This window comes from Meriones unguiculatus, chromosome 10 (assembly GCF_030254825.1).
Source record: "Meriones unguiculatus strain TT.TT164.6M chromosome 10, Bangor_MerUng_6.1, whole genome shotgun sequence".
In the NCBI taxonomy this organism is placed as follows: Eukaryota; Metazoa; Chordata; class Mammalia; order Rodentia; family Muridae; genus Meriones; species Meriones unguiculatus.
In genome coordinates, this window is record NC_083358.1 from 105,125,637 (window position 1) to 105,149,771 (window position 24,135).

Consider the following 24,135-nt stretch of genomic DNA (forward strand, 5'->3'; position numbering starts at 1 on the left):
TTGATAGTCTTCAGTTGCCCTACCCTCAAGTCTTCTTCAGACCCCTTGGAGTTAAAGAAAATCAGGAAGCAAAGTGTTTTGTAGTTAACTGCTTCAATGCCTCAGACTCAGTTTTACTACAGTTGAAATGAATAGAAAGTATTTTAATAGCGTCTCTATTAGATTCCACAAGGGGAAAGAGCGGCATTCACTCTTGATGGTATATTGTCAACACACAGCACAGTGCATAGCCATAGCACACGGCACACATAAATTTAGGGAGCTCCTTTGCACCTGTGTCACTGTATAAATGCTTTCACTGAGTTAAACGACTCAGAAAAACCAGAATGAGGAAGCAAAACCTAAGTGGCTGCTTCAGCCATGGATTAATTAGCAGAATTATCTGAGTCACCTGAATCCGATGTTGGAGTGAAGAGCAACATTCCAATGTTCTCGATGCAGACGATGCAGGTTCATTGGATTATGAAAAACCAGAAGTAAAGAGTTGTCCTGCGTGTGGTAGTAAGAGTCAACACATCGGTATTGCTGATGAGCCTCCTGGAGAGCCTGAGGGTGGAATAATTGTATTGCTCAGTTGTTCTAGCTCTGGCAGAGGAGCCAGCGACTAGACCAGCATCCCTGACACCACTTCACCACCCTCGTCCCCACATCGTTGGCCATCGTTAGGTTTCTAAGTGGATTCTTTCCCAATATCTATACAATGAAATAATACAATATATTGCATTTTGTGAGCATTTCAATAACTCTTATAGAAAAACAACAACAACAAAAAAATAGTAGGCCCCGGAGCTAGAGACACTTCTAAAAAGTGTTCTCCACAAGCGTTAGTAGATGCCAGTTAGTGTTTATCTAGTAGTTTCCTTGCTTTCATATATATATATATATATATCAATTCATTTTTAGCATCATTAAATATTGCACATAAAATGGGCATCATATATACAGCAGGCTGAGCCTGACCTGCTTCAAGTTCATATGGACTCCCAAGCCCATAGTGTGATATTGGAGATCATTGGGGATGTTATGAGGGTGTGGTTCCCATGACAGGATTTGTGTCCTTATCATCCAAGACATTGGGGAGCTTTCTGTCCCTCCTCCCTCTCTCTGCCATGGGTAACTAACTCAGCGAGTCAGCACCATGTGCAAGCTGGAAGACCTACTTCCCAGTTTCCATCAGAAGCCAAACACACTAGCACCCGGAATTTCTTCTACTTCTTAAGCTCTGAAACGATACACTTAAGCACCTGGAATTTGCCCTTTTACTTCTTAAGCTCTGAGAGGATACACTTTTATTATTTAAGCTACCCAGCCTAAAGTATTGTGTTATGGCGGCTTGAGTAGACTAAGGTAATAACTAACTTTTTTTTTTTCTATTCCTGTTTTTAAATATCAGGTCTCATCTGCCAGTATGATAACAGACTTGCCAAGAACAGGGTTCGTGGTTCTGGTGCCAGGGTTCAGGCCGGCTATTGTCCAGCTACAGTTTTTCTCTTCTCCCCACTGTGCTCTCCATATATAATGCGCGTTATAGTGAAATGAGGTGAGTGGTCTTTCTGATAGATGCCACTGCTGTTTGCCTTCCGCCTCTGCCTGCACTGCCATGGTGGCCACAGAGGGCAACAAGGCACAGACGCTTGTCCTGCTTTCTTCTCAGTGTCAGTCAACAATAAGGAAGCTGTCCACAGGAGAAGACGGTGGACAGCAGCAGGCTTTTGTTTGTGTTCTCAATACCGATTTACCATATCTGCTTTGTGTGCTCTGCCATGCGGATAATCTCAAGGAACTGCTAGCGTGCTAAGAAAGCGTCGCTTCAGCTTTGCCTTCATTTCTGTACTGGTGATAGACTGATCATAATACATTTATTTCACAGTCTATTCCCCAGTACAAGTGTCTTGATGGAGAGCCGCTTATATGTTTACATCTGTATTTTGAGGCAGATAAAATACCCCAAGACGCATTTCTCACCTACCATTCTTAGAAGGCAAATTCCTCTGAGACACAAACCCAGGAACAAATGTTTGTTTACAGTGAACAGGTGCCTCTCCTTTTAGATAAGAGGAGCCCTGCCATCTTTGCTGTGACTGTTGCAGAATGCAGTCATAAGACTGTCAGAGCCATGACTGGCTTTTGGTTTAGCCTTTGAAGAGTGTTCACATTGTCTTTTCTTCTTACTAATTGGCATTTGCCCTTTATATGTTGTCATCGTTGGTCTCACACAGTTCATGAATTGTTGACACTGGGATGGCCTATCATAAGCAAGAGCCTGGGGCTGATCACCAGAACCACAAACTGACAACTACCACCACAGCAAAACAATTAACAGAAAGAGAATGAAGTGTCAGGCACTGTTTCAGGAACACACACACGAACACGATGGAAAAACTTTCTTCGGCAATTGGATTAAGGTTGCTACAGGTCACTCTTTGTTCTGGTCAAGTGAAGGGGGTAGTGAATTGTAGAGAATGGACCAGAGTGAAAAATCCAAGCAGTCTGACAGCTAGAAGGACATTCAATGGGAGGTGAGGATAGTGGTGAATGAAAACAGACATAGTTAGACCTTACAAGTGCCCTGTTGGTCTAGTTCTACCAGGCTATTGTCTGTTCCCTCCTGCAGCAGAAAAGAGGGTGGCAGCCCAGAGAAGGTGATCCAAGGGGTTCAAGAACAGAGGATCGTAGCTCCTACTGAGGGAGAAGGACATTGGAGAGAAAGCAGAAATTATGTAAATGTCAAAATCACAAACATGAGTCACAAATGTGGGCCACATTTGTAATTCTAAATTTTAGAGTTGCTACATTTTAAAAATTGGAGACAGGTAAAAATCTATATTTTGTTTCACTTCCTACAGAAAATGCTATCATTTCAAAATGTAGTAAATATAAAAATTATGAAGGAGATATGTTATTATTTCATGCCAAGTCTTTGAGGTCCAGTGTGTTTGGCCCCTAGAGTGGCATGCAGAGAGACATGTGGCTGTCTTCTTCCCTGTTGAATTGCTCTCTTTTCTGCAGAGGACCATTTTTCTTTACTGTTGATGAGGTTGGGAAGTTGTTATTCTCCCCCCACCCCCATAACATGGCTCTGTAGATTTTTCTGCCTTTAAAAATATGGGGATGTAAAATCTGACCAAAATGATATTCAAATTAGGAAAACAACTCATGCTGAGTACAGGTTTTGTAAAATCTCAAAACAGCATGTGTTCAGGAATTTCTATTTTTTTTTTTTCTATAGCAGTTAAAAGCATGTTTGGATGGAGCAATTTTCTTTCTTGGTTGTTTTCATCCTGTTTCTCACTTAGCAACAGACTTGTGGTCAAGGTGCCTCGGTTTCTACAGTTTAATAGTTTCTATTTCATAGGCTTGTTTGGAGGGACACACTTGCTATATGTAATAGCCTTGGCCCAGCACCAGCACTTAGCACAGTAACAGGCAGCTGTCACAGCTATTGACCTGTTCATCAAAACAGAAGACACCCTCAAACACAGTGTAGTCTAAATAGAAGGCAGTCTCTATGGAAAGAGAAATATTTCCAGCCATTTTGAGGGTTTCCTGGGAGGGCCTGGCTCAATGTGGGAACATACTCATTTTACAGCTGAAGTCAATGAAAATACTGGGTTGAGCGAGACCTGAGAGTGACCCGGAAGTGAACCTTTCGCAGTTACAGCCCACCTCTCTAGACCTATCTGCGAGTGCACCTCTCCTGGAGAATCACAGTCCATAAATACCTGAAGGAGGACTTTGGGCTGAAAATGTTCTGTAAAGCTCCAGTCTGTTAAACTGCGCTGCTGTGTTTTCTTTATGTCTTCTAGGTCGGCTTCCACCATCATCTTCTTGGGTTTCTTTAAAAAAAAAAAAAAAAATCACGAGAACACAATTTCAGCTCTAATTTGTGCAAGTCCAAACGGAGCCCTGTTAGACTCTGTGGACTCACCCCCATGTGCCCCATTTAATTGTGGGAATCTGCATATGTATAGATCCATATGGCAACATTTTAGGAGGGTCGCTGCCAGAAAGAAGTACGCCTTTGACTTTTTTTTTTTTTTTCAAATGTGCAACATAACCTAAATATTTTTATTGTTAGGTTATACTCTTCGGAGTCCTGTTAGCAATTACAGGCAGGTTTTTCTGAACTCACTTCAAGACAGCGTTAGTTCTACACGAGCTGTATGGTCAGCAGGTGTCTGTGAGGTTGCCAAGCCGCACTGTCTAGGGAGGGGCAGGGAGCTGGGGAGTTTTACGAGTAAATTTAACCCCTTTCACTCCAGATGGAGTTGGAATGGGAGGTCTAAATAACCCCTCTCCCCCAGCATCCACATTTTCTTTTTAAGAACTTCTCTCTCTCTCTCTGTCTCTGTGTCTCTCTCTTTCTCATTTCTCTGTTTGGTCAGGGTTTTTTTTTTTTTTTTTTCCCTCAGATCATCTAACTTGTCATCTGTACTTTTAGGAAAATAATTCCTTACTTTTTCAAAAGAATCTTCCTCTGTGGCTGCTTCCTGTTTGATCTCATTGTCCATGGTCTGCTCTGTAAATCAAAGACACCAACATCCAGTTGTGTTTGGGCTTTGTTCTTGTCTTTGGTCAGCGCTCTGTCTTTTTGTTGCCTGTATGATCTATGTTTCTGTGCTGAAAAGGTAATTCCTGAGAGGTATGTTTCATGCCTCCAAAAAGGTGTTTGTGTCAATAATTCTCAGTCAGTGCCTACCTAGAATTTATTCTAGACTCTTTGAAAAGAACCCGGCTTCTTATCTGGTGTGCACTAAATCACACCAGCGATTCTTTCAGGCTGTCTGTTGGCTTGCTTCTTGCAATGCACCTTTGCCTTCAGAAATTGCAAGTATTTACTGGTGAAACTAAACTATTGGCTCACTGCTTTCATTTGCCTTACTCTGATAACCATCACAAAGCCTTTGCAGATTTCTATGTACCATGTCTATGGTACATGACAGGCCAGGGAAAGGGTCATGGGGGTGTGGACAGGACTAGCAATGACTTCACCTGTCCGAATGACAGCATCCTACTGTTCTGTTGAGATCTTCTGTTCACTCATCATTAACTTATTAGTTAATGAGAGTGTGTACACTGACAGGTGGGCTTTAACGGACAGTAGTTAAATGGGTGAGTGGGCCCTTGGACGCCAATGTACCAAGCCATGGACCAACATGAGTGAGGCCTGTTAGCTCTCCTATGAACAAACGTGATATCGTTCCCAACTAGAAATCAGCATCTGTCTAAATGGATGAGAAAGGAACAGATCTATGCTAGTGATTATCATATCATGAGGTGCACAGGGATAAATGAGACCCAACAGAGATTGTTGACAAAGTACCTACTGTAATTTCCCTTACATTTGATGAAACAAATGGAGTGTGCTTGAGAAGGTAAGAGTTATAGGAACATACTTTGGTGTTGCTCAGTAGCTGAGCCAACTTCTTATCAGCTTGGGAATGATTGCAAATAACATGCAACAAAGCTGTGTATAAAACACTACAGTCTCACCTTTCTGACATGCTCCTCCCACTGCCTCCTTGTTCTTCCCATTGCAGACTGACTGGCCAGCTTGCTGTGTGTGGGCACTACTACACTTGGCTTTCTCACTGTCTGCCATGCTTCACTCTAAGACATTCACCTAGTTCATACTCTGGTCACTTTCCCGACAACCTTTGCTCTCTTACCATGCTTCATTGAGCATGGAGCATTGATCGGGGTAGAATCCTGTTTGTTCGTGGTCTGCCTCTCTGCCTCAAATCTCGCTAGCTGGAGAACAGGAATGTGCGCTCAGGCACCCTATGCACCAGGCACCGGTGGGGAGTCAGTGCTATTTTTTCTTTTGATTTAATCGGATGAATCCATATCACATATGGAAAGTAGGCGTGATGGCAGGGTCCTATAGAAAATAGAAATGTGGGGGAAATCTATACGAAAGGCTAATCTGAGTGTGAGCATAAGACTCATATTTTCATTTTGTAGCTGAGACCTGAACATAGGGTTCTGGAGTGGGAAAGTTCCAGTGCCTGTGAAAAAGAGGCTAATGGTTTTCTGTCCTAGGAACACAGCTATGTACGTCTTTGGCCCTAGTTTCCTCTTGTCCATGGGTTGCTGTAGGTGACAGAATGAATGTTCCATTTTGACTTGGAGGAAGATACAAAAGCCAATTTAGTTCAGCATTTGTATAAACATATGCACTGAAGACAGAACTCAGGCCAACTATAATTCTAAATAGACCATGATGTCCCCTGTGTCTTTGAAACAGTTGATATGAAATCTATAAAATAAAAGTCTCCTATCCTATCTGTAGCCTGCCAGATTTCTGAGAGATTTGATACTCCCTGCTGTGTCTAAAGATACAGGAACAAAACCAACTCTTTAGTTTATTATGTTCAAAACTTAATACACCAGTGATTTTGTCAAAGGGGAGAACATTTTAATAGTAAGCCGAACTCTTGATTTAATAGTACAATAAAAGCCATTTTTTTCTCTGTCCGATTCCTGATTTCAACCACATAATCCTTTGACAGTGTGATTCAGTAGTCTTTGACACATCTGGAAATGGACGCTTTCCCTTCCCTTTGAAAAACAGCTATCCTAATCTGGTTTACTTTATAGATAACAAGATCCCTCTGCAAAGCGCTTACTTTATTAAAAAAACACCCAACAAGCATAAAGGGCACGTCTAAACCTACAGCCTCATGGTTATCAGCTCTCAGGTTCTTCATAAATATCCAATGGGCCTTGTCAAGTTCAAAAACAATCTCAGATGGAAACCCAGGGTTTGGTTAGGAAAAGCACAAATATTCAGCCCTTCATGTCCAGAAACAGGCATACCAATGCGTGTGATGCCAAAACAGTTGTGCGGGGAGACACAAGCATGATTTCTGCTTTGTTGAAACGGAATTAGAGCGGTTGCTTTTGAAGTACGAACTAGAGTTATGGAAGCTCAAACAACAACAACATCTTCCTATGGGAACAGTCACGGAGCTACAAGCCCAGCTGCCTCCCCACTCAGGACCAGTGGCTCCTGAGTGTAGACCTGAATTCACCATGGAGAAGCTCTTAGGGCTAGGGATCTGCCCTGCAAACTGCTGGGTCCCCAGGACATACCACGTACACTGCAGCCTGAGGAATGGCAGTGGTAGAGTCCTCCAAGCTCTGCTGCACCATGTGAGTGGTTTGACCACCAGGTGGCAAAAGTTGCCTGAGGAAAGAAAGCTCTACAGGAGCTGCCTTCAGAAAAACAAAACAGGCAAACAAACACCCCCCCCCCCATTTCTCAGCGTGGACTTTGGTTCCATGCTCAGAGTGACCCCTATCATCCTATATCTGTATGCATAGGATATGTGATTCCCTAACAAACAGGGTTACCTCTGTTCTCCCTCCTCTGTCTGTCTGTCTGTCTCTCACCTCTTTTTTCTTCCTTTGTCTCTCTCCTCTCTTTCTCCCTTCCCCTGTGTTTGGGTATGCGTGCATGTGTGTGTACGAGAGAGAGAGAGAGAGAGAGAGAGAGAGAGAGAGAGAGAGAGAGAGAGAGAGTTGGGAGCTAGGCTACCGGGTAGGCATACTTAGGACAGAAGGAATCTATTGTTGGGAAGAAAGAAGCAGGCAACAAAACCAGGATGAGGGATAAGAATCAGCATGACAGAAAAAAAAAGTTCTGAATGTGGTCAAACTATTAGGTAGCTTCATGAGAAATTTCTGGGGCCTAGGATGCCTTGTTATGAGGTGAGGTAGAGGGCGCTACTATCCTGTTTCAAGCTATTTAAACATTTCTGCTTTGGCTTTCTCATTTGTTGAACTGAGGTGAGAGTGTCTTGGTAATAAGTTCAGTGTTTCTATAAAGTGGTAACAAACAGAAGACCCACTCCAAGGCATGGTGCTTGGGATACAGCAGAGAGATTCTAAATCAACACCAACTTCTCTGTCTTTTCTCCTTGTTACCACCCTGCTGACATCTAGGAGGCCGCCTTTCAAAATTCTACCCACCCCTGACCTTTTCTTCTCCTCTCATTCAGATAAAGAAGTTGTCAAGATGACCATAGTCAACCCCAGCTTCACGCCTGCGCTTTGGGGGTGCTTACAGTTACCTTCACTGTACTTTGGGGGTGTTTGTACTTGCATTAACAAGACCTTTTACTATTGTAAACTGCAGCACACACATGAAAGGTGCCCACAGTGTGATTGCTTCAGACAACAACCATGCAGAGAAGCCCCAGAGCTGCCTCCAGCTTGTTTGCATCTTAAGAACCACAGCCTCCTTTGCTAAGCGCCCCTGTGGCTGTAATTTGTGGCTGTATGGGGACTGTTCAGGTTTCCACATGTAAAATTGTTCCAAATAGAGATACTTCGTTTTTCCCTCTTCAAGGCCTACTTTTACCTGACTTTCTTCTCTTGATGAGTTGGCACGGATGGGAAAGAGGGCCCCTGGGATGCACCCTCCTGATCAGAGAGGGAAAAGAGTTCCCACTTTTACTGTGGTATATAATATTTGTTGTCATTAAAAACAACTTTCATTAAATTGAGAAGTTTTCCTACTAGGCTTGTTTACTAAGACTTTTGTCATTGGTTACCATAAAAATTTAAATGCCTTTCACAATATAATCTATAAATTGAGCTGAGTTTTTTTTTTTCAGTAAAATGTTAATTAATAACTCATATTGTTTTTTTACAGTGTATGTATTTTCTTTCTGATCCTCTTAAAATGTAATTTTGTTGGAAGATATTATCATTTGGTATCTGCTCAACAGACTTTCTCATATTTCATCTCAGAATTTTATATCTATGTTCTTGATTGACTTTGTTTCTTTTCTAACCATTTTGATAAATTTTATTATAATGTTTATGCTAAATTTACAAAATGACTGATTCTATTTCCTGGAATAATTTTTGTTGAGATTACAATGTTCTTTTTCTATTTTTCAGTGTTTGGCATCATTTGCTAATGACATGACAGCTCCAGGCTGGATGTGTCCTATGTAAGGTGGTTTATGAACAATTCAGCAAATTGTGGCTTATGAACAATTCAATATGTTGCTTACAAGGCTATTCCTATTGTTTGATCATTTTTGGTAAGTTACAAAATTCAAATAATTTGCCCATTTCATTCTCAAATTTAGTAGAATAAAATTGTTTACTTCCTCTTCCTGTTTTTGTGGCATTAGGGATCGAGCTTGGGGCCTCGGAGATGCCAGGCAAGGGCTCTCCCACTGACTTTTTATCTTAGATTCTTTTCATTTTTAATGTCAGGACAGGGTCTCCCCAAATTCTACCCTGGCCTTGAACTCAGAGGTAGCTCAGATGGTCCCAGAACCTGTGCTATTCCCATTAGTGGCTCCGGTAGCTATGGTTCCAGGCCTGCTGCTCCTCCAAACTCAGCTCTCTTTACATCTTTTCAATCTCTACAAGCTCTGATTGAAGTCTGTGTCTTCATCCCCAGCAGCATTTTTATTCCTGAGAAGATATTATTCTTGATATGGTTATTTGTACCTTCTTTCTCTGTTTTTGTTGTTTGTTTGTTTGTTTTTGGTGACTAGTGTCATATAAAACATTTGGCAACTTGCCTTGCTTTTCTCAAATAGCCACTCTTTTATGGTTTTGTTCTTCTATTTTTGTGTTTGTGTTGTTTTGTTTTGTTTTGTTTTAACCCCACTGACTTACTTCTATGCTTGTAGTGTTTCTCCTGCTACTTACTTTGTTCACTGCTATGGTTAGATCTCAGGAAGTGCACATGCTCACCGCGTTGAGTTTTCTGTGGGAAGAGTGAACTGAGAGGATGCTTTGAAACACAGACTTGGAAAGGGAGGACTCAGTATGTTTACTTAACCAGTTAACTTAGATATTGAGTTTTTTTTTTTTTTATCAGCTGAAGCCAAGACGTATTTACATTTAAGTGATGGCTGTTCAACTTGTCTCTTTATTTCTGCTTAAGCTTAACAGAGTCTACACACGCTTTCACTTACCCAAGGGCTCCAGATGGGGCCATGTAGGCATATTGGTCTCTTTCTCTGACACCTGTCTGTTACCAGCATCCAAGTGTCTCATGGTGTCAGAATTTGGGGGATTTCCATATCTCTCTGTGTCTTCCTCAGCTTTGCCCATATTCGGGTGCATGAATAGTGTTCTGTCTCGGCTTTCAGTATCTAGTCAGGATGAAGAGCATCCATTAGATACAGTACCTGGATAGCTGCCCTCCACCCCTTCCATGCAGCGCACCTGTCTTGACCTGCACGTTCATCCTGTGGATGTACTGCTGCCTGATCTGCTTCGCGAACCTAGCAGGGTTGTCCCAAGGAATGTTGAAATTCTCAGTGTCTGTCTCACTCATCACCTTGGCGGGTTTGAGCTGTCCTGCCTCATCCACCTCTGAGAGCTTCAGGCTCTCAAAAGTAAACACCTTGAAGGCTCGTTCTACTTCATTCCAGCTCAGCACTTCTGTAAGAGAGCAGGACCCCTGCCTCAAGGAAGGCTCTTATTAGTACATGATGCAGGACTGACACAGGTGCAACTGAGGGGCTCTGGGCATTCATGTGACGATGGATGTTGGCCTGACTTTAAATGCAGGCTTCATAAATCTTCAACAAATATCAGGAGTCCCGGGAAGTAAGAAAATCACAGTGAAAATATAATAGATCTGAGGGATACTCCCAAACAATGTTATAGCTTAACCAGTGTTTGGTACCATTATTCACTTGCCTGAACTTTCTAGGGTACCATATTGGTTTAAATACCACCTGTAAAAACTGCTACTTTCCTTAAGCTGTACTGTAGAGCAACAGTAATAAAAACTGCATGGTACTGGCATAGAAACAGAATGGTGGATCAATGGAACCGAACAGAGGACCCAGAGATAAACCCACACACTTATGGACACCTGATCTTTGACAAAGATGCCAAAACCATACAATGGAGAAAAGACAGCATCTTCAACAAATGGTGCTGGTCCAACTGGATGTCTACATGTAGAAAAATGAAAATAGATCCATACTTATCACCCCGCACAAAACTAAAATCCAAGTGGATCAAAGACCTCAACATAAAACCAGACACATTAAATCGGTTAGAAAAAAAAAGTGGGGAATACCCTTGAATTCATTGGCACAGGAGACAACTTCCTGAATAGAACACCAACAGCACAGGTCGAAGAGCAACAATCAATAAATGGGACCTCCTGAAACTGAAAAGCTTCTGTAAATCAAAGGATACTGTCATCAAAACAAAGCGACTGCCTACAGATTGGGAAAGAATCATCACCAGCCCTTTATCTGACAGAGGACTCATATCCAGTATATATAAAGAACTAAAGAAGCTGAAAGGCAGCAAACCAAGTCATCCAATTAAAAAATGGGGAACAGAGCTGAAAAGAGAACTCTCTGTAGAGGAATATCGAATGACAGAGAAACACTTAAAGAAATGCTCAACCTCATTAGCCATTAGGGAAATGCAAATCAAAACAACCCTGAGATTTCACCTTACACCCATCAGAATGGCCAAGATGAAAAACTCAAGTGGCAACACATGCTGGAGAGGTTGTGGAGAAAGGGGAACTCTCCTCTACTGCTGGTGGGAATGTAAACTTGTACAACCACTCTGGAAAGCAATCTGGCACTTTCTCAGACAACTAGGAATAGCGCTTCCTCAAGACCCAGCCATACCACTCCTAGTTATATATCCAAAAGAGGCTCAAGTACATAGTTAGGACATTTGTTCAACCATGTTTGTAGCAGCTTTATTTGTAATAGCCAGAAGCTGGAAACAGCCCAGATGCCACTCAACTGAAGAATGGATGCAGAAATTGTAATACATCTACATAATGGAGTATTACTCAATAATGAAAAAATAAGGAAATCATGAAATTTGTAGGTAAATGGTGGGACCTAGAAAGGATCATCCTGAGTGAGCTGTCCTAGAAGCAGAGAGACACACATGGTATATACTCACTCATATAGACATAATATAGTATACACCTACTAAAAACTGTACATATAAAGAAACTAATCAAAAGAGAGGACCCTGACTAAAATGCTCAATCCCCATCCTGAAATGCAAAGAGGCTGGACATCAGAAGAAGAAGAAAACAGGAAACAACCTAGGAACCTGCCACAGAGGGCCTCTGAAAGCCTCTGCCCTGCTGACAATCAAAGCAGTCGCTGAGACTTATGGCCAACTGTTGGGCAGAGTGCATGGAATCTTATGTAAGAAGTGGGAAATAGTAAGAGCTGGAGAGGACGGGAACCACACAAGGAGAGCAACAGAACCAGAAAATTTGAACACAGGGAACCTCCCAGAGACTCATACTCCAACCAAGTACCATGCATGGAGATAACCTAGAACCCCTGCACAGATGTAGCACATGATAGTTCAGTGTCCAAGTGGGTTACATAGTAAAGGGAAGAGGGACTGCCTCTGACATAATCTGATTGGCCTGCTCTTTGATCACCTCCCCCTGAGGGGCAAGCAGCCTTACAGGCCACAGAAGATGACAACGCAGCCACTCCTGAGGTGATCTGATAGACTAAGATCAGAAGGAAGGAGAAGAGGACCTCCCCTATCAGTGGACTTGGGAAGGGGCATGCATGAGGAAGGGGGAGGGAGGGTGGGATCTGGAGGAGAGGAGGGAGAGACTTATGGGGGAATACAAAATGAATAAAGTGTAATTAATAGTAAAAAAAATAAAAAAATTAAAACAAAACAAAACAAAAAACCTCCCTGCTTCTTTCCACATTGGCACTTCAAGGTTTACCAGTGCTTCATGGTGTCTATTCAACTGTGTCCAGTATATAGTCACCGAGCTATCAGTGACATTTCAGATTTGCTACAGGTGCTTAAGATTCAAAGAAGAACATGAGCTGGTTCTTAAACTTTCAAAGTTCAACATGGTTGTTTGAGAGGTAGAAGCTACAAAAATAATTTAATAAGATTACAACAAAATAACAGTCAAATAGATTGTTCCAGATTAATGACTCATAGACCAACTTAATCCCCAACCCACCCAAAGATGAATCTAACGGCATGGAAAAACAGCACAGGGATCCAGAAGAGAGACAAGAGAGAGGCAGAAGAGTTACTGACTAAATAATTTTTGATCTGGGTATGGTAGTGGACGCCGATAATTCAGTTAGGAGGCTGAGGCAGGAGGATTATCATGCATTCTAGGCCAGCCTGGAATTTATCTCAAAAACCAAAACTGACAAATAATAACGATAATAATAATAATAATAATAATAATAATAATAATAATAATAATAATAAATACTTTTCTGAGTACCCACCGGGTGTTAGTAACTACGTTTGAAAGTGTGTCAGTAAGTGGGATCCTAGCTGTCATAAAATATCACTAAAGTGGCTGGAAATATACAAATGTATATGACAGAAGAGATAATAAAAAAGGAAGCTAGGACATTGGAAGTGAAAGTGGAAAGGCTGTGCTCTTATTGTATGCTGAAGACTGAGGGGAAAAGAAAAAAACCTTAGATAATAAAGCAAAATGAGAAAGGAGAAGGAGCATGTGACGAGAGGCTTGAAATTTGGCAAGCACAAAGTTCCAGCAGCATGTGTGTGACTGACACTTCAAGGAAGGACAGTGGGGCCACTGCAGATACAGCAGGTTAAGCTGACGAAAGCCTTTCAGGGGAGGGGATTCGTAGCCTGTGGAAGACACCTTTGGTTTCACTCTGAGTAGAGTAGGTGATTATAAGCTCTTGGTCAAGGAAGACTCATGAGCTGATGAACATTTTAGAAAGGGTTTTCTAGTCACTATGTGGATAAAAGACTGATAGTGAAAAGGTGAAAGCACTGAAAGTGGTGGGAGAGCTGTTGAAACAGCTCAAGGAGATGTGATGAACTGGCCTGGGGTGGTCCTGAGGCATGGTGGACATGGAATGTAAGTAAAAATGAAACAGGGTAGCCTGGTGGTGGTGGCATATGCCTTTAGCCCCAATACTCAGGAGGCAGAGACAGGCAGATCTCTGAGTTCTGAGTTCAAGGCCAGCCTGGTCTACACAGAGAAACCCTGAAAAAAAAAAAAAAAAACACGGGTTGGTCCAAGATGGCGGCAATCAGCACAGACTGTATCTGAGGCACAGAAACTCTGAAATTGGTGACTGGAGGGGCAGCTGAAGCCAGAACATCCACATTGATGCTTCCTGGGTGAGAGGGGGCAACCTGTGAGCTGGGACAGTTGGATCCAGGTCCCCCGTGGATGTCTCTGGGAACTGAGATTGGCGAGAGAAATTCAGCCCCCCTTGCCCCAAGCATGAACCTCCCTGCTCGGTGGAAGCTGCCTGCAGTGGCCTCTGCCCCAAGTGCTGGCCTCCCTGCATGGCTGAGATGGCAGTGATAGCCCAAGCCCAAACCTCCGTGCTCGGTGACTGAGGCTGCAGAGGCAGCTACCCCAAGTATAGGCATCCCTGCTGAGCGGACAAACAGTGGACACCGCTGAGCTGATGGATCTCCTCATTTGCCCCTGCGGGCCCAAATCTGAGAGTAGAGAACAGGAAGAACCGCTGTGCTTTCCAATTAGGCCTGCACGAGTGAGTGCACCTTTAAGTGAGTGCTTGCAGAGCCCCAGATGCAGGGTCTCTCTACAATAGCAGCCAGACATCGTATCGCTTCCACCCACGCCCCCACTGTGGGCATCACAGGGATCCTGGGACAGCATTCTCAACACTGAAGTACCTGTTCTGTGGGTCTACCAGTGGAGTCCAGGCAAACCGTATCTGGAGCCCAGACAGATCTGAATACCAGGATACCAGTATAACAGGCCTGTAGGCCACTAAGGTATTCAGGGCACCAGTGCATGCACATTACGCCTGCGAACAGCCCTAGCATCTGTACCCCATCTGGTGCTTAAGTTCCACCCTTTCAGGCATCTACACACTCTAGCACCCTCTCCCTCAAGGCACACTGCCACACACACACACACCCGTGTTTGTGCACATGCGCCTGCAACCTTCCTCCCTTGGCTAGGCTGAAACACCAACATCCACTCTCAAACCAGTGGACCTCTCTCATCTTCCTGAAGAATACTCCAGACACCAGAGACAGACGGACCCAGTAGAAGTGCAGATAAACAATGAAGGTTACAGATAGCAGATGGCTAGAGGTTGGTGTAAGAACACATCCAACAAAAATCAGGACAGAACATCATGATTTCACCAGCAACCTCCAAAATCAATGGATATTTTACTTTATCAGAAACATGAAAATGATTTTAAAGCTGTTTATTGAGTCATTAGAGGCATATAAAGAGGAAACAAACAAAGCTCTCAAAGAAATACAGGCAAATGCAGTCAATCAAATAGAGGCACAGGTAGAGGCACAAGTAGAGGCACATAGAGAGGAAATGAACAAAAAAAAAGAGGCCATCATAAAAAGACAGGAATCATCATACAACAGATGAAGGAAAGACATAAAAGCAGAATTAGAATCAATAAAGAAAACACAGAGAAAACCCTGAAGCTGGAGAACTTAAAGAAAAGAGCAGGAATCACAAAGGTAAGCATCACCAACACAATAGAAGTGATGGAAGACAGAATCTCAGGCGCTGAAGATACAATTGCAGAAATTGATACATCTCTCAAAGAAAAATTAAAATCGTAAAAGTCCCAAACACAAAATATCCAAGTAATCGAGGACACCATGAAAAGACGAAATCTGAGAATAATAGGAATAGATGCAAAAGAAGATTCCAGGCTCTAAGATCCAGAAAATATTTTCAAGAAATCATAGAAAAAAAATTTCCCAATTTAAAGAAAGAGATTTCCATAAACATACAAGAGTCCTACAGAACACCAAATAGACTAGACCAGAAAAGAAACTCCTCACGTCACATCATAGTCAAAACACTAAATCTACAGAACAATGAAAAAATATTAAAAGCAGCAAGGGAAAAAGACCAAGTAACATATAAAGGCAGACCTATCAGAACCATACCAGACTTCTCAACAAAAACTATAAAAGCCAGAAGGGCCTGGACAGACATCATGCAGACTCTAACTGAACAAAGATGAAATCCAGACTACTATACCCAGCAAAGCTTCCAATCAACATAGATGAAGAAAACAAAATATTCCATGAAAAAACTAAACTAAAAACAATATTTACACAGCAATCCAGCCCTACAAAAGATACTAGAAGAAAAACTCCAATCTAACAAAACCAACTACATCCAAGAAAACACAGGACATAGATAACCTTACAACAACAACAACAAAAAAAAAAATCAAAGAAAACAAGCACACAAGCACACTATCAGCAGCAACTCCACAATAAAAGGGGCTAACATTCACTGGTCACTATTATCTATCAACATCAATGGACTCAACTCTCCAATAAAAAGACACAGACTAACAGAATGGTTGTGGAAACAGGATCCAACATTCTGCTGCATCCAAGAAACACACCTCTGCAACAAAGATAAACACTACCTCAGAGTAAAGGGCTGGAAAAAGTTTTTTCAAGTAAACAGACCCAGGAAACAAGCTGGAGTGGCTATCCTAATATCTAATAAAATAGACTTTTAACCAAAATTAATCAGAAAAGATGAGGAGGGACACTTCATTCCCATCAAAGGAAAAATCCACCAGGAAGACATCACAATCCTCAACATCTATACCCCAAATACAAGGGCACCTGTATTTGTAAATGAAACATTATTAAAGCATAAATCACACATTGAGCCCAACGCCTTAATAGTGGGAGACTTCAACACTCCACTCTCACCAAGGGACAAATCATGTAGACAAAGCTAAATAGGGAAATAATGACACTTATAGAGGTCCTAAATCAAATGGACCTTTCTATAGAACCTTTCACCCAAGCTCAAAAGCAGCATACCTTCTCAGCACTCCACAGAACCATCTCCAAAACTGAACATATAGTCAGAAACAAAGCAAGCCTCAACAGATACAAAAAGGTCAAAATAATCCCTTGAATCCTATCAGACTATCGTGGCCTAAAATTAGACCTTAACAACAGCAAAAATAACAAAACACCTACACATGCATGGAAACCAAACTACTCTCTATTCAATGACATCTGGGTCAGGGAAGAAATGAAAAAAGAAATTAGAGACTTCCTAAAATTCAATGCAAATGAAGGTACAACTTGCCCAAACTTACGGGATACAATGAAAGCAGTGCTAAGAGGAAAGTTCATAGCACTAAGTGCCTCCAGAAAAAAGTTTGAAACATCTCATACAAGCAATTTAATGGCATACCTAAAAGCCCTAGAAATAAAAGAAGCAGACACACCCAAGAGGAGTAGACGACTGGAAATAATCAAACTCAGAGCTGAAATCAATGAATTAGAAACAAAGAAAACAATTCAAAGAATCAATGAGACCAAGAAGTTGGTTCTTGGATGAAATCAACAAGATAGACAAACCCTTAGCCAAACTAACTAAAAGGCAGAAAGAAACTATCCAAATCAGCAAAATCAGAAATGAAAAGGGGGACATAATGACAGACACTGGGGAAATCCAAACAATCATTAGGTCTTACTACAAACACTGAAAATCTAAATGAAATAGAGAATTTTCTTGATAGATTCCATTTACCAAAATTAAATCAAGATCAGGCAAATAGATTAAATAGTCCTATATTCCTCAAGGAAATAGAAGCGGTCAACAAAAGTCTCCCTTCTAAAAAAAAAAAAAAAAAAAAGCACAAGTCCAGTTGGTTTCAGTGCATAATTTTAGCAGACCTTCAAAGAAGAGATGGCTCCAATTCTCTTCAAACTATTCCACAAAATAGAAACAGAATGAACATTACCAAACTCATTCTATGAGGTCACAGTCATCTTCATACTAAACCACACAAAGACCCAACAAAAAGGAGAACTTCAGATCTCTCTCTTATAAACATTGATGCAAAAATACTCAATAAAATACTCACAAACCGAATCCAAGAACATATAAAAGATATCATCCACCATGAACAAGTAGGCTTCATCCCAAGCATGCAGGGGTGGTTCAATATATGGAAATCCATCAATGTGATCCACCACATTAACAAACTGAAGGAGAAAAACCACATGATCATCTCCTGAGATGCCAAAAATGCATTTGACAAAATCCAAAACCCATTCATGTTTAAAGTTTTGGAGAGATCAGGGATACAAGGCACTTACCTAAAGTGTAAAGACAATATACAGCAAGCCTATAGCCAACATCAAACTAAATGGATGGAAACTTAATCCCACGGAAATCAGGGACAAGGCAAGGCTTCTCTCTCTTTCCATATCTCTTCAACATAGCACTTCAAGTCCTAGCTAGAGCAATAAGACAACTGAAGAAGATCAAAGGAATACAAATTAGAAATGAAGAATTCAAAGTATCATTATTTGCAGATGATATGATAGTATACATGAGTGACCCCCCCCCCCAAATTCTACCAGAGAACTCCTTCAGTAGATAAACACCTTCATCAAAGTGGCTGGATATAAAATTAACTCAAAGAAATCAGGAGTCCTCCTGTATACAAAAGACAAAAGGGCTGAGAAAGAAATTAGGGAAACAACACCCTTTACAATAGCCACTAATCACATAAAGTACCTTGGTGTGACTCTAACCAAGCAAGTGAAAGATCTGTATGAAAAAAAATTCAAGACTCTGAAGAAAGAAATTGAAGAAGATACCAGAAGATGGGAAGATCTCCCATGCTCATGGATTGGTAGAATTAATGTAGTGAAAACGGTTATCCTACCAAAAGCAATCCACAGGTTCAATGCAATTCCCATCAAAATACTAACACAATTCTTTATAAAACTTGAAAGAGTAATTCTCAATTTCATATGGAAAAACAAAAACCCAGAATTCCTAAAACAATCCTGTACAATAACAGATCTTCTGGAGGTATCTCCATCCCTGATTTCAAACTGTACTATAGAGCAACAATAATAAAAACTGCATGGTACTGGCATAAAACAGAATGGTGGATAAATGGAATCGAATAGAAGACCGAGAAATAAACCCACATACTTACGGATACTTTATTTTTGACAAAGAAGCCAAAACCATACAATGGAAAAAGACAGCATCTTCAACAATGGTGCTGATCTAACTGGATGTCTACATGAAGAAAAATCAAATAGATCCATATCACCCTGCACAAAACTAAAGTCCAAGTGGATCAAACACCTCAACATAAAAACAGACAGACTAAACCTGTTAAAAGAAAAAGTGGGGAAGAGCCTTGAACTCATTGGCACAGGAGACAACTTCCTGAACAGCACAGGCTCTAATATCAACAACCAAAAAATGGGACCTCATGAAACTGAAAAGTTTCTGTAAAGCAAAGGACACTGTCATTAGAACAAAACAGCCTACAGATTGGGAAAGGATCTTCACCAACCCTATATCTGACAGAGGGCTAATATCCAGAATATATAAAGAACTTAAGAATTTAAATACCAACAAACTAAGTAATCCAATTAAAAAATGGGGTACAGAGCTAAACAGAGAATATGAAATGACAGGGAAACACTTAAAGAAATGTTCAATATCCTTAGTTGTCAAGGAGATGCAAATCAAAACAACTCTGAGATTTCACCTTGCACGCATCAGAATGGCTAAGATAAAAATATCAAGTAACAATACATGCTGGAGAGGATGTGGAGAAAGGGAAACCCTCCTCTATTGCTGGTGGGAGTGTAAACTTACACAACCACTTTGGAAATCAATCTGGCACTTTCTCAGAAAATTAGGAATAGTGCTTCCCCAATATCCAGTTACACCACTCCTAGGCATATATCCAAAATATGCTCAAGTATACAATAAGGACATTTGTTCAACCATGTTCATAGCTGCTTTATTCATAATAGCCAGAATCTGGAAATAATCCAGATGTCCCACAACTGAGGAATGGATACAGAAATTGTGGTACATTTACCCAATAGAATACTACTCAGCAATTAGAAACAAGGAAATCATGAAATTTGCAGGGATATGGTGGAAACTAGAAAAGATCATCCTGAGTGAGGTAACCCAGAATCAGAAAAACACACATAGTATATACTCACTTACAAGTGGATATTAGACATATAACATAGGAAAAATATGTTAAAATCTGTACACCTAAAGAAGCTAAGCAAGAAAGAGGATCCTGGGTAAGATGATCAATGCTCAGTCAGAAAGGCAATTGGGATGAACATCAGAGGAGGGAGAAAACGGAACAGGACAGTTGCCTACCAGAGGAAGGCCTTGAAAGATCCTACCCAACAGTGTATTAAAGCAGATGTTGAGACTCATAGCTAAACTTTGGGCAGAGTGCAGAGAATCTTATGCAAGAAGGGGGAGATAGGAAGATTTCGAGGGGACAGGAGCTCCACAAGGAGAGCAACTGAACCAAGAAATCTGGGCACAGGGGTCTTTTCAGAGACTGATACTCCAACCAAGGACCATGCATGGAGATAAGGGTGCAATTTAAAGGTATATGTGTGACTGTTAATAAGGGAAACAATGTACTCACCGCTCGTACAGAAGTGCATGAGCTCATGGATGGTGGCAAGCCGCTTGGTGCTATTCCACGGAGGGGCCAGAGGGAACTGAAGGAATTCCCACAGAGGCAGCTTGGACTGCATCTCCTGTTCAACTTGAACTGCGTCAAAATTTTTTTGGTCCTTACAAATAAAGGAGAGAGAGAGAGCAACATGGCAAGAAGACATTAATGGTAGCGGTCACGTGCCTCATGCATATGGAGAAGGCTAAACATGATACCTTCACTCTCATTATCAGAGAACAGAGGAAATCAGGAATAACTGAAGATGACAAATTCAGTATTTAGGATAAGGTCAAAAAAGCCAGTTCTCACTTTTCCAGAAGTTCCTAGAGCACAAGGACAACTGTACAACTGAGCCTTCATTGCTGGTGACAAGCTGCCCAGGTTTTGAGTGGACTTGTATATCCATTCCAAAGTCCTTTGCTGCCCTCCACTAGTGTTTCATAGCAGCAGATATTTAAAGCAAACACCCATATTTTTTTTCAAGATTCATTTTTGTTTGTGGGTATGCTTGCATGCCTGTGTGTAGATACCCTTGGAGGCCAGGAGAGGCTCCTGGGAGTTGGAGTTAAAATAAGTTCTGAGTTGCTTGGCATGGGTTTTGTGGATTTGTCCTCTGGACCAGCAAGGAATATTCTTTTTCTTTTCTTTTCTTTTTTTTCTTTTTTTTTTTTTACACAGAGACTGTCTCTGACATGAACTGATTGGCCTGCTCTTTAATTACCTCCCCCTGAGGGGGAAGCAGCATTACCAGGCCACAGAAGAAGACAATGCAGTAGCCGCTCTGATGAGACCTAATTGGCAAGGAATATTCTTAACTGCTCAGCTACTTCTTCAGCCCCTCACCGTAAAGCTTTAATGCAGAATTAATGGTGACAATCAACCCAGTGGTTAACTCGACCTCTGTGATTAGGCAAGTGCTCTTTGCTGACATATGCCTCCTCTCTCCCCTCCTGTTTTATGAGCCCCCGTCTCTCAGGAGGTATCTGTTCTACACACTACATTTCATTGGCATTGGCTGATAAGATCATCCAATGAGATTCCCCACAACTAATGCATTACAAACACACCTTCTTCCATGAGCTATGGGAGGGAGGTGGCAAAATTATTACCTTCAGCGCATGCTTCTTGTGGCCATGTGTGTCATGGTAGTTCACGAGGAGCGGGCCTTTGGGCTCCGGTTTGGGTTCACTTTCTCCTTCACTTAAGAATATCTCCTGGAGATTCTATTTAAATTAAAATAATATCAGTTGAGTGAGATAATGCATACTGTTTTTTTTTTTTTTTTTTCGAAGTACAGAAACGCTTTGGCTCACTCATGCTCTGACCTTCTTTTCCTTCTCAGAGAGGCAGAGGGAAGGCAGGATTGACACAATATGAGCTGCAATTCTGTAGTCTAACCCATCTGCTCTCGGGGGTGGCTCCACCAAACTCGGTGGGGTGAGATCCTCTTCAGTGGCTACAACCTATTGAGGAGAGCGGTTGGGAGGGGGTGGGTTAGTTCTCAGTTCTTCGCTGATGCTCATGCCTTCTCATGGCTCTTAGTAAGGAGGAGGCAGGTCCATCAAAACATTTGTGGTAATGGCACCAAAATGTCAGTGATGCCAAAAATAAAGGAGAATCCTGAAAACAGTTCTCGGAAGACTTCAGATTCAACATACATCGGCATACATACGTCTAAGCATCGTGGTCACCACCGTCCAGGTACTGTGTGGTATCTGCGCACACGCTGACTCCCCTGAGCCTCACTGCATGGCCTGGCACATGCAGTATTTTCCACTTGATAAAGGAGCCTACACAGAGGGCCTCTGAAAGACTCTACCTAGCAGTGTATCAAAGTAGATGCTGAGACTCACAACCAAACCCTGGGCAGAGTGCAGGGAATCATATGAAAGAAGGGGGAGTTAGGAAGACCTGGAGAGGACAGGAGTTCCACAAGGACCAAATATAACTGGGCACAGGGGTCTTTTCTGAGACTGATTCTCCAGCCAAGGACCAGCCAAGCATGGATATAACCTAGAACCCCTGCTTGGACATAGCCCAGGGCAGCTCAGTATCCAAGTGGGTACCCTAGGTAAGGGGAACAGGGACTGTCTCTGACATGAACCCAGTGGCTGGCTCTTTGACCTCCCCCCACCCCCCACCCCACGTGGGAGGAGCAGCCTAGCTAGGCTACAGAGGAAGACATTGCAGCCAGTCTTGATGAGACCTGATAAGCTAGGATCAGATGGAAGGGGAGGAGGACCTTCCCTATCAGTGGACTTAGAGAGGGGTAGGGAGGAGATGGGGGAAAGAGGATGGGATTGGAAGGGGATGAGGGAGGGGGCTACAGCTGGGATACAAAGTAAATAAACTGTAATTAATAAAACTGTAATTAATAAAAAAATCAAACCAAAACACAAGCAAGTGACTTACATGGTTAATCCATCTCCATAGATTTGAACTAAGGACTAGGGACTTCAGGCCAAGTCCTCATTTATTTATTTATTCAAATACAGAAAAATGTAGAATAGTTACCTTAATGGAGGCAAAGCAGGGTCTAGAAAGATTAATTGCCTTGTTCAGTTTTGTGTGGGTAGCAAGCAAAAGAAGCTGAATGTAACCAAACACCCAACATGAACATCCAATCAATAGTCTTCTCCTTTGCCTCTAAATATTAGCATCGTTGTTATAATTTTGTATTGTTCTACAAGGTTGATCAGCTTTGGCAGTGTGACTGACCTTTTGGACTGAGTGTTTGGAACTTTGGGGGGTGCTGCCCTGCACACTAGAGTATTTAGCGGCACTGTTGGCCTCTATGTGATGCAAATGCCACCCTTCCCATTGTGTGACTACTTCTCCTCCACTCACTGCAAAGTGCCCATAGGGAAGCAAAATAACCCCCTGTTGAGAACCACTGCTCTAGGAGAAAAGAGTCCCATCGTCTTTACCTTTGTTGAACATTCTGTCGTTCAGAACACTCACTACTGTTGCTAGTTTGTAGCTTCCAGTTATCTCCTGGGTTCACTGGCATCCTAAAGGAACAGTTAAAACTGTTCCATCTCTGAGAAGCTGAGCTCTAACATCTAGTCCTGCAAAATGGCATCCTATTACTTCAAGACTTTGGTTTTCTTACCCCTTGCTAGGTCTTTATTCATCCCACTCATATCTACAGGAAATCTGTCAGAGGAGGGGACAAAGTGGAGTTCCTCAGCCATCCTTCCTGTTAACTGGAGCTTAGTAGGTGGTTTTGGAATAGCCACTGTTTTGAGCTGATTTGAATGAAACAGGGGCGTCTATGGTAAATAAAGTCACGAGACTGCAAGACTTGAGCATCTTCAAATTTTAGAGACTTGAGCTCTTTGAAATGCATTGATATAATAATAAAATCATTGGTTTCACTAAAACCTTCTAATGTAAAGGAAACTATTAGTGTAACTGTCCAGAAAATGAAGGAAATCGGTACACATAACATAAAAAACATACTCCTAGCACCAACATCGGGCAATTCTCAGGCACCTGCAACTGCAGTTCCAAAGGGTATAACTGCCTCTTCTAGCCTCCACTGGTCTCTGCGTGTAAGTGATGGGCATCCACACATGAAGGCATTCACACAAACATAAACTTAAAGAAATAAATATTTAAAGCAGCTGATCCCCTGTTCAAGTTCTTT

General features: G+C 41.8%; 1 protein-coding gene across 1 annotated transcript in view; it reads right to left on the bottom strand.

Moving 5' to 3' along the window:
• The window catches only part of Spag17 (sperm associated antigen 17), a 203,324-nt gene that overhangs the window by 86,247 nt on the left and 92,942 nt on the right, over positions 1 to 24,135 (bottom strand). Inside the window, exons 11-18 of the mRNA XM_060392982.1 lie at positions 21,812 to 21,949; positions 21,596 to 21,709; positions 20,454 to 20,604; positions 10,201 to 10,419; positions 9,948 to 10,127; positions 4,458 to 4,519; positions 3,723 to 3,836; positions 392 to 546 (exon numbers count right to left, since the gene is read on the bottom strand). Coding sequence (XP_060248965.1) covers positions 392 to 546; positions 3,723 to 3,836; positions 4,458 to 4,519; positions 9,948 to 10,127; positions 10,201 to 10,419; positions 20,454 to 20,604; positions 21,596 to 21,709; positions 21,812 to 21,949 — 1,133 coding nt within the window. The remainder of the gene's footprint in view (positions 1 to 391; positions 547 to 3,722; positions 3,837 to 4,457; positions 4,520 to 9,947; positions 10,128 to 10,200; positions 10,420 to 20,453; positions 20,605 to 21,595; positions 21,710 to 21,811; positions 21,950 to 24,135) is intronic.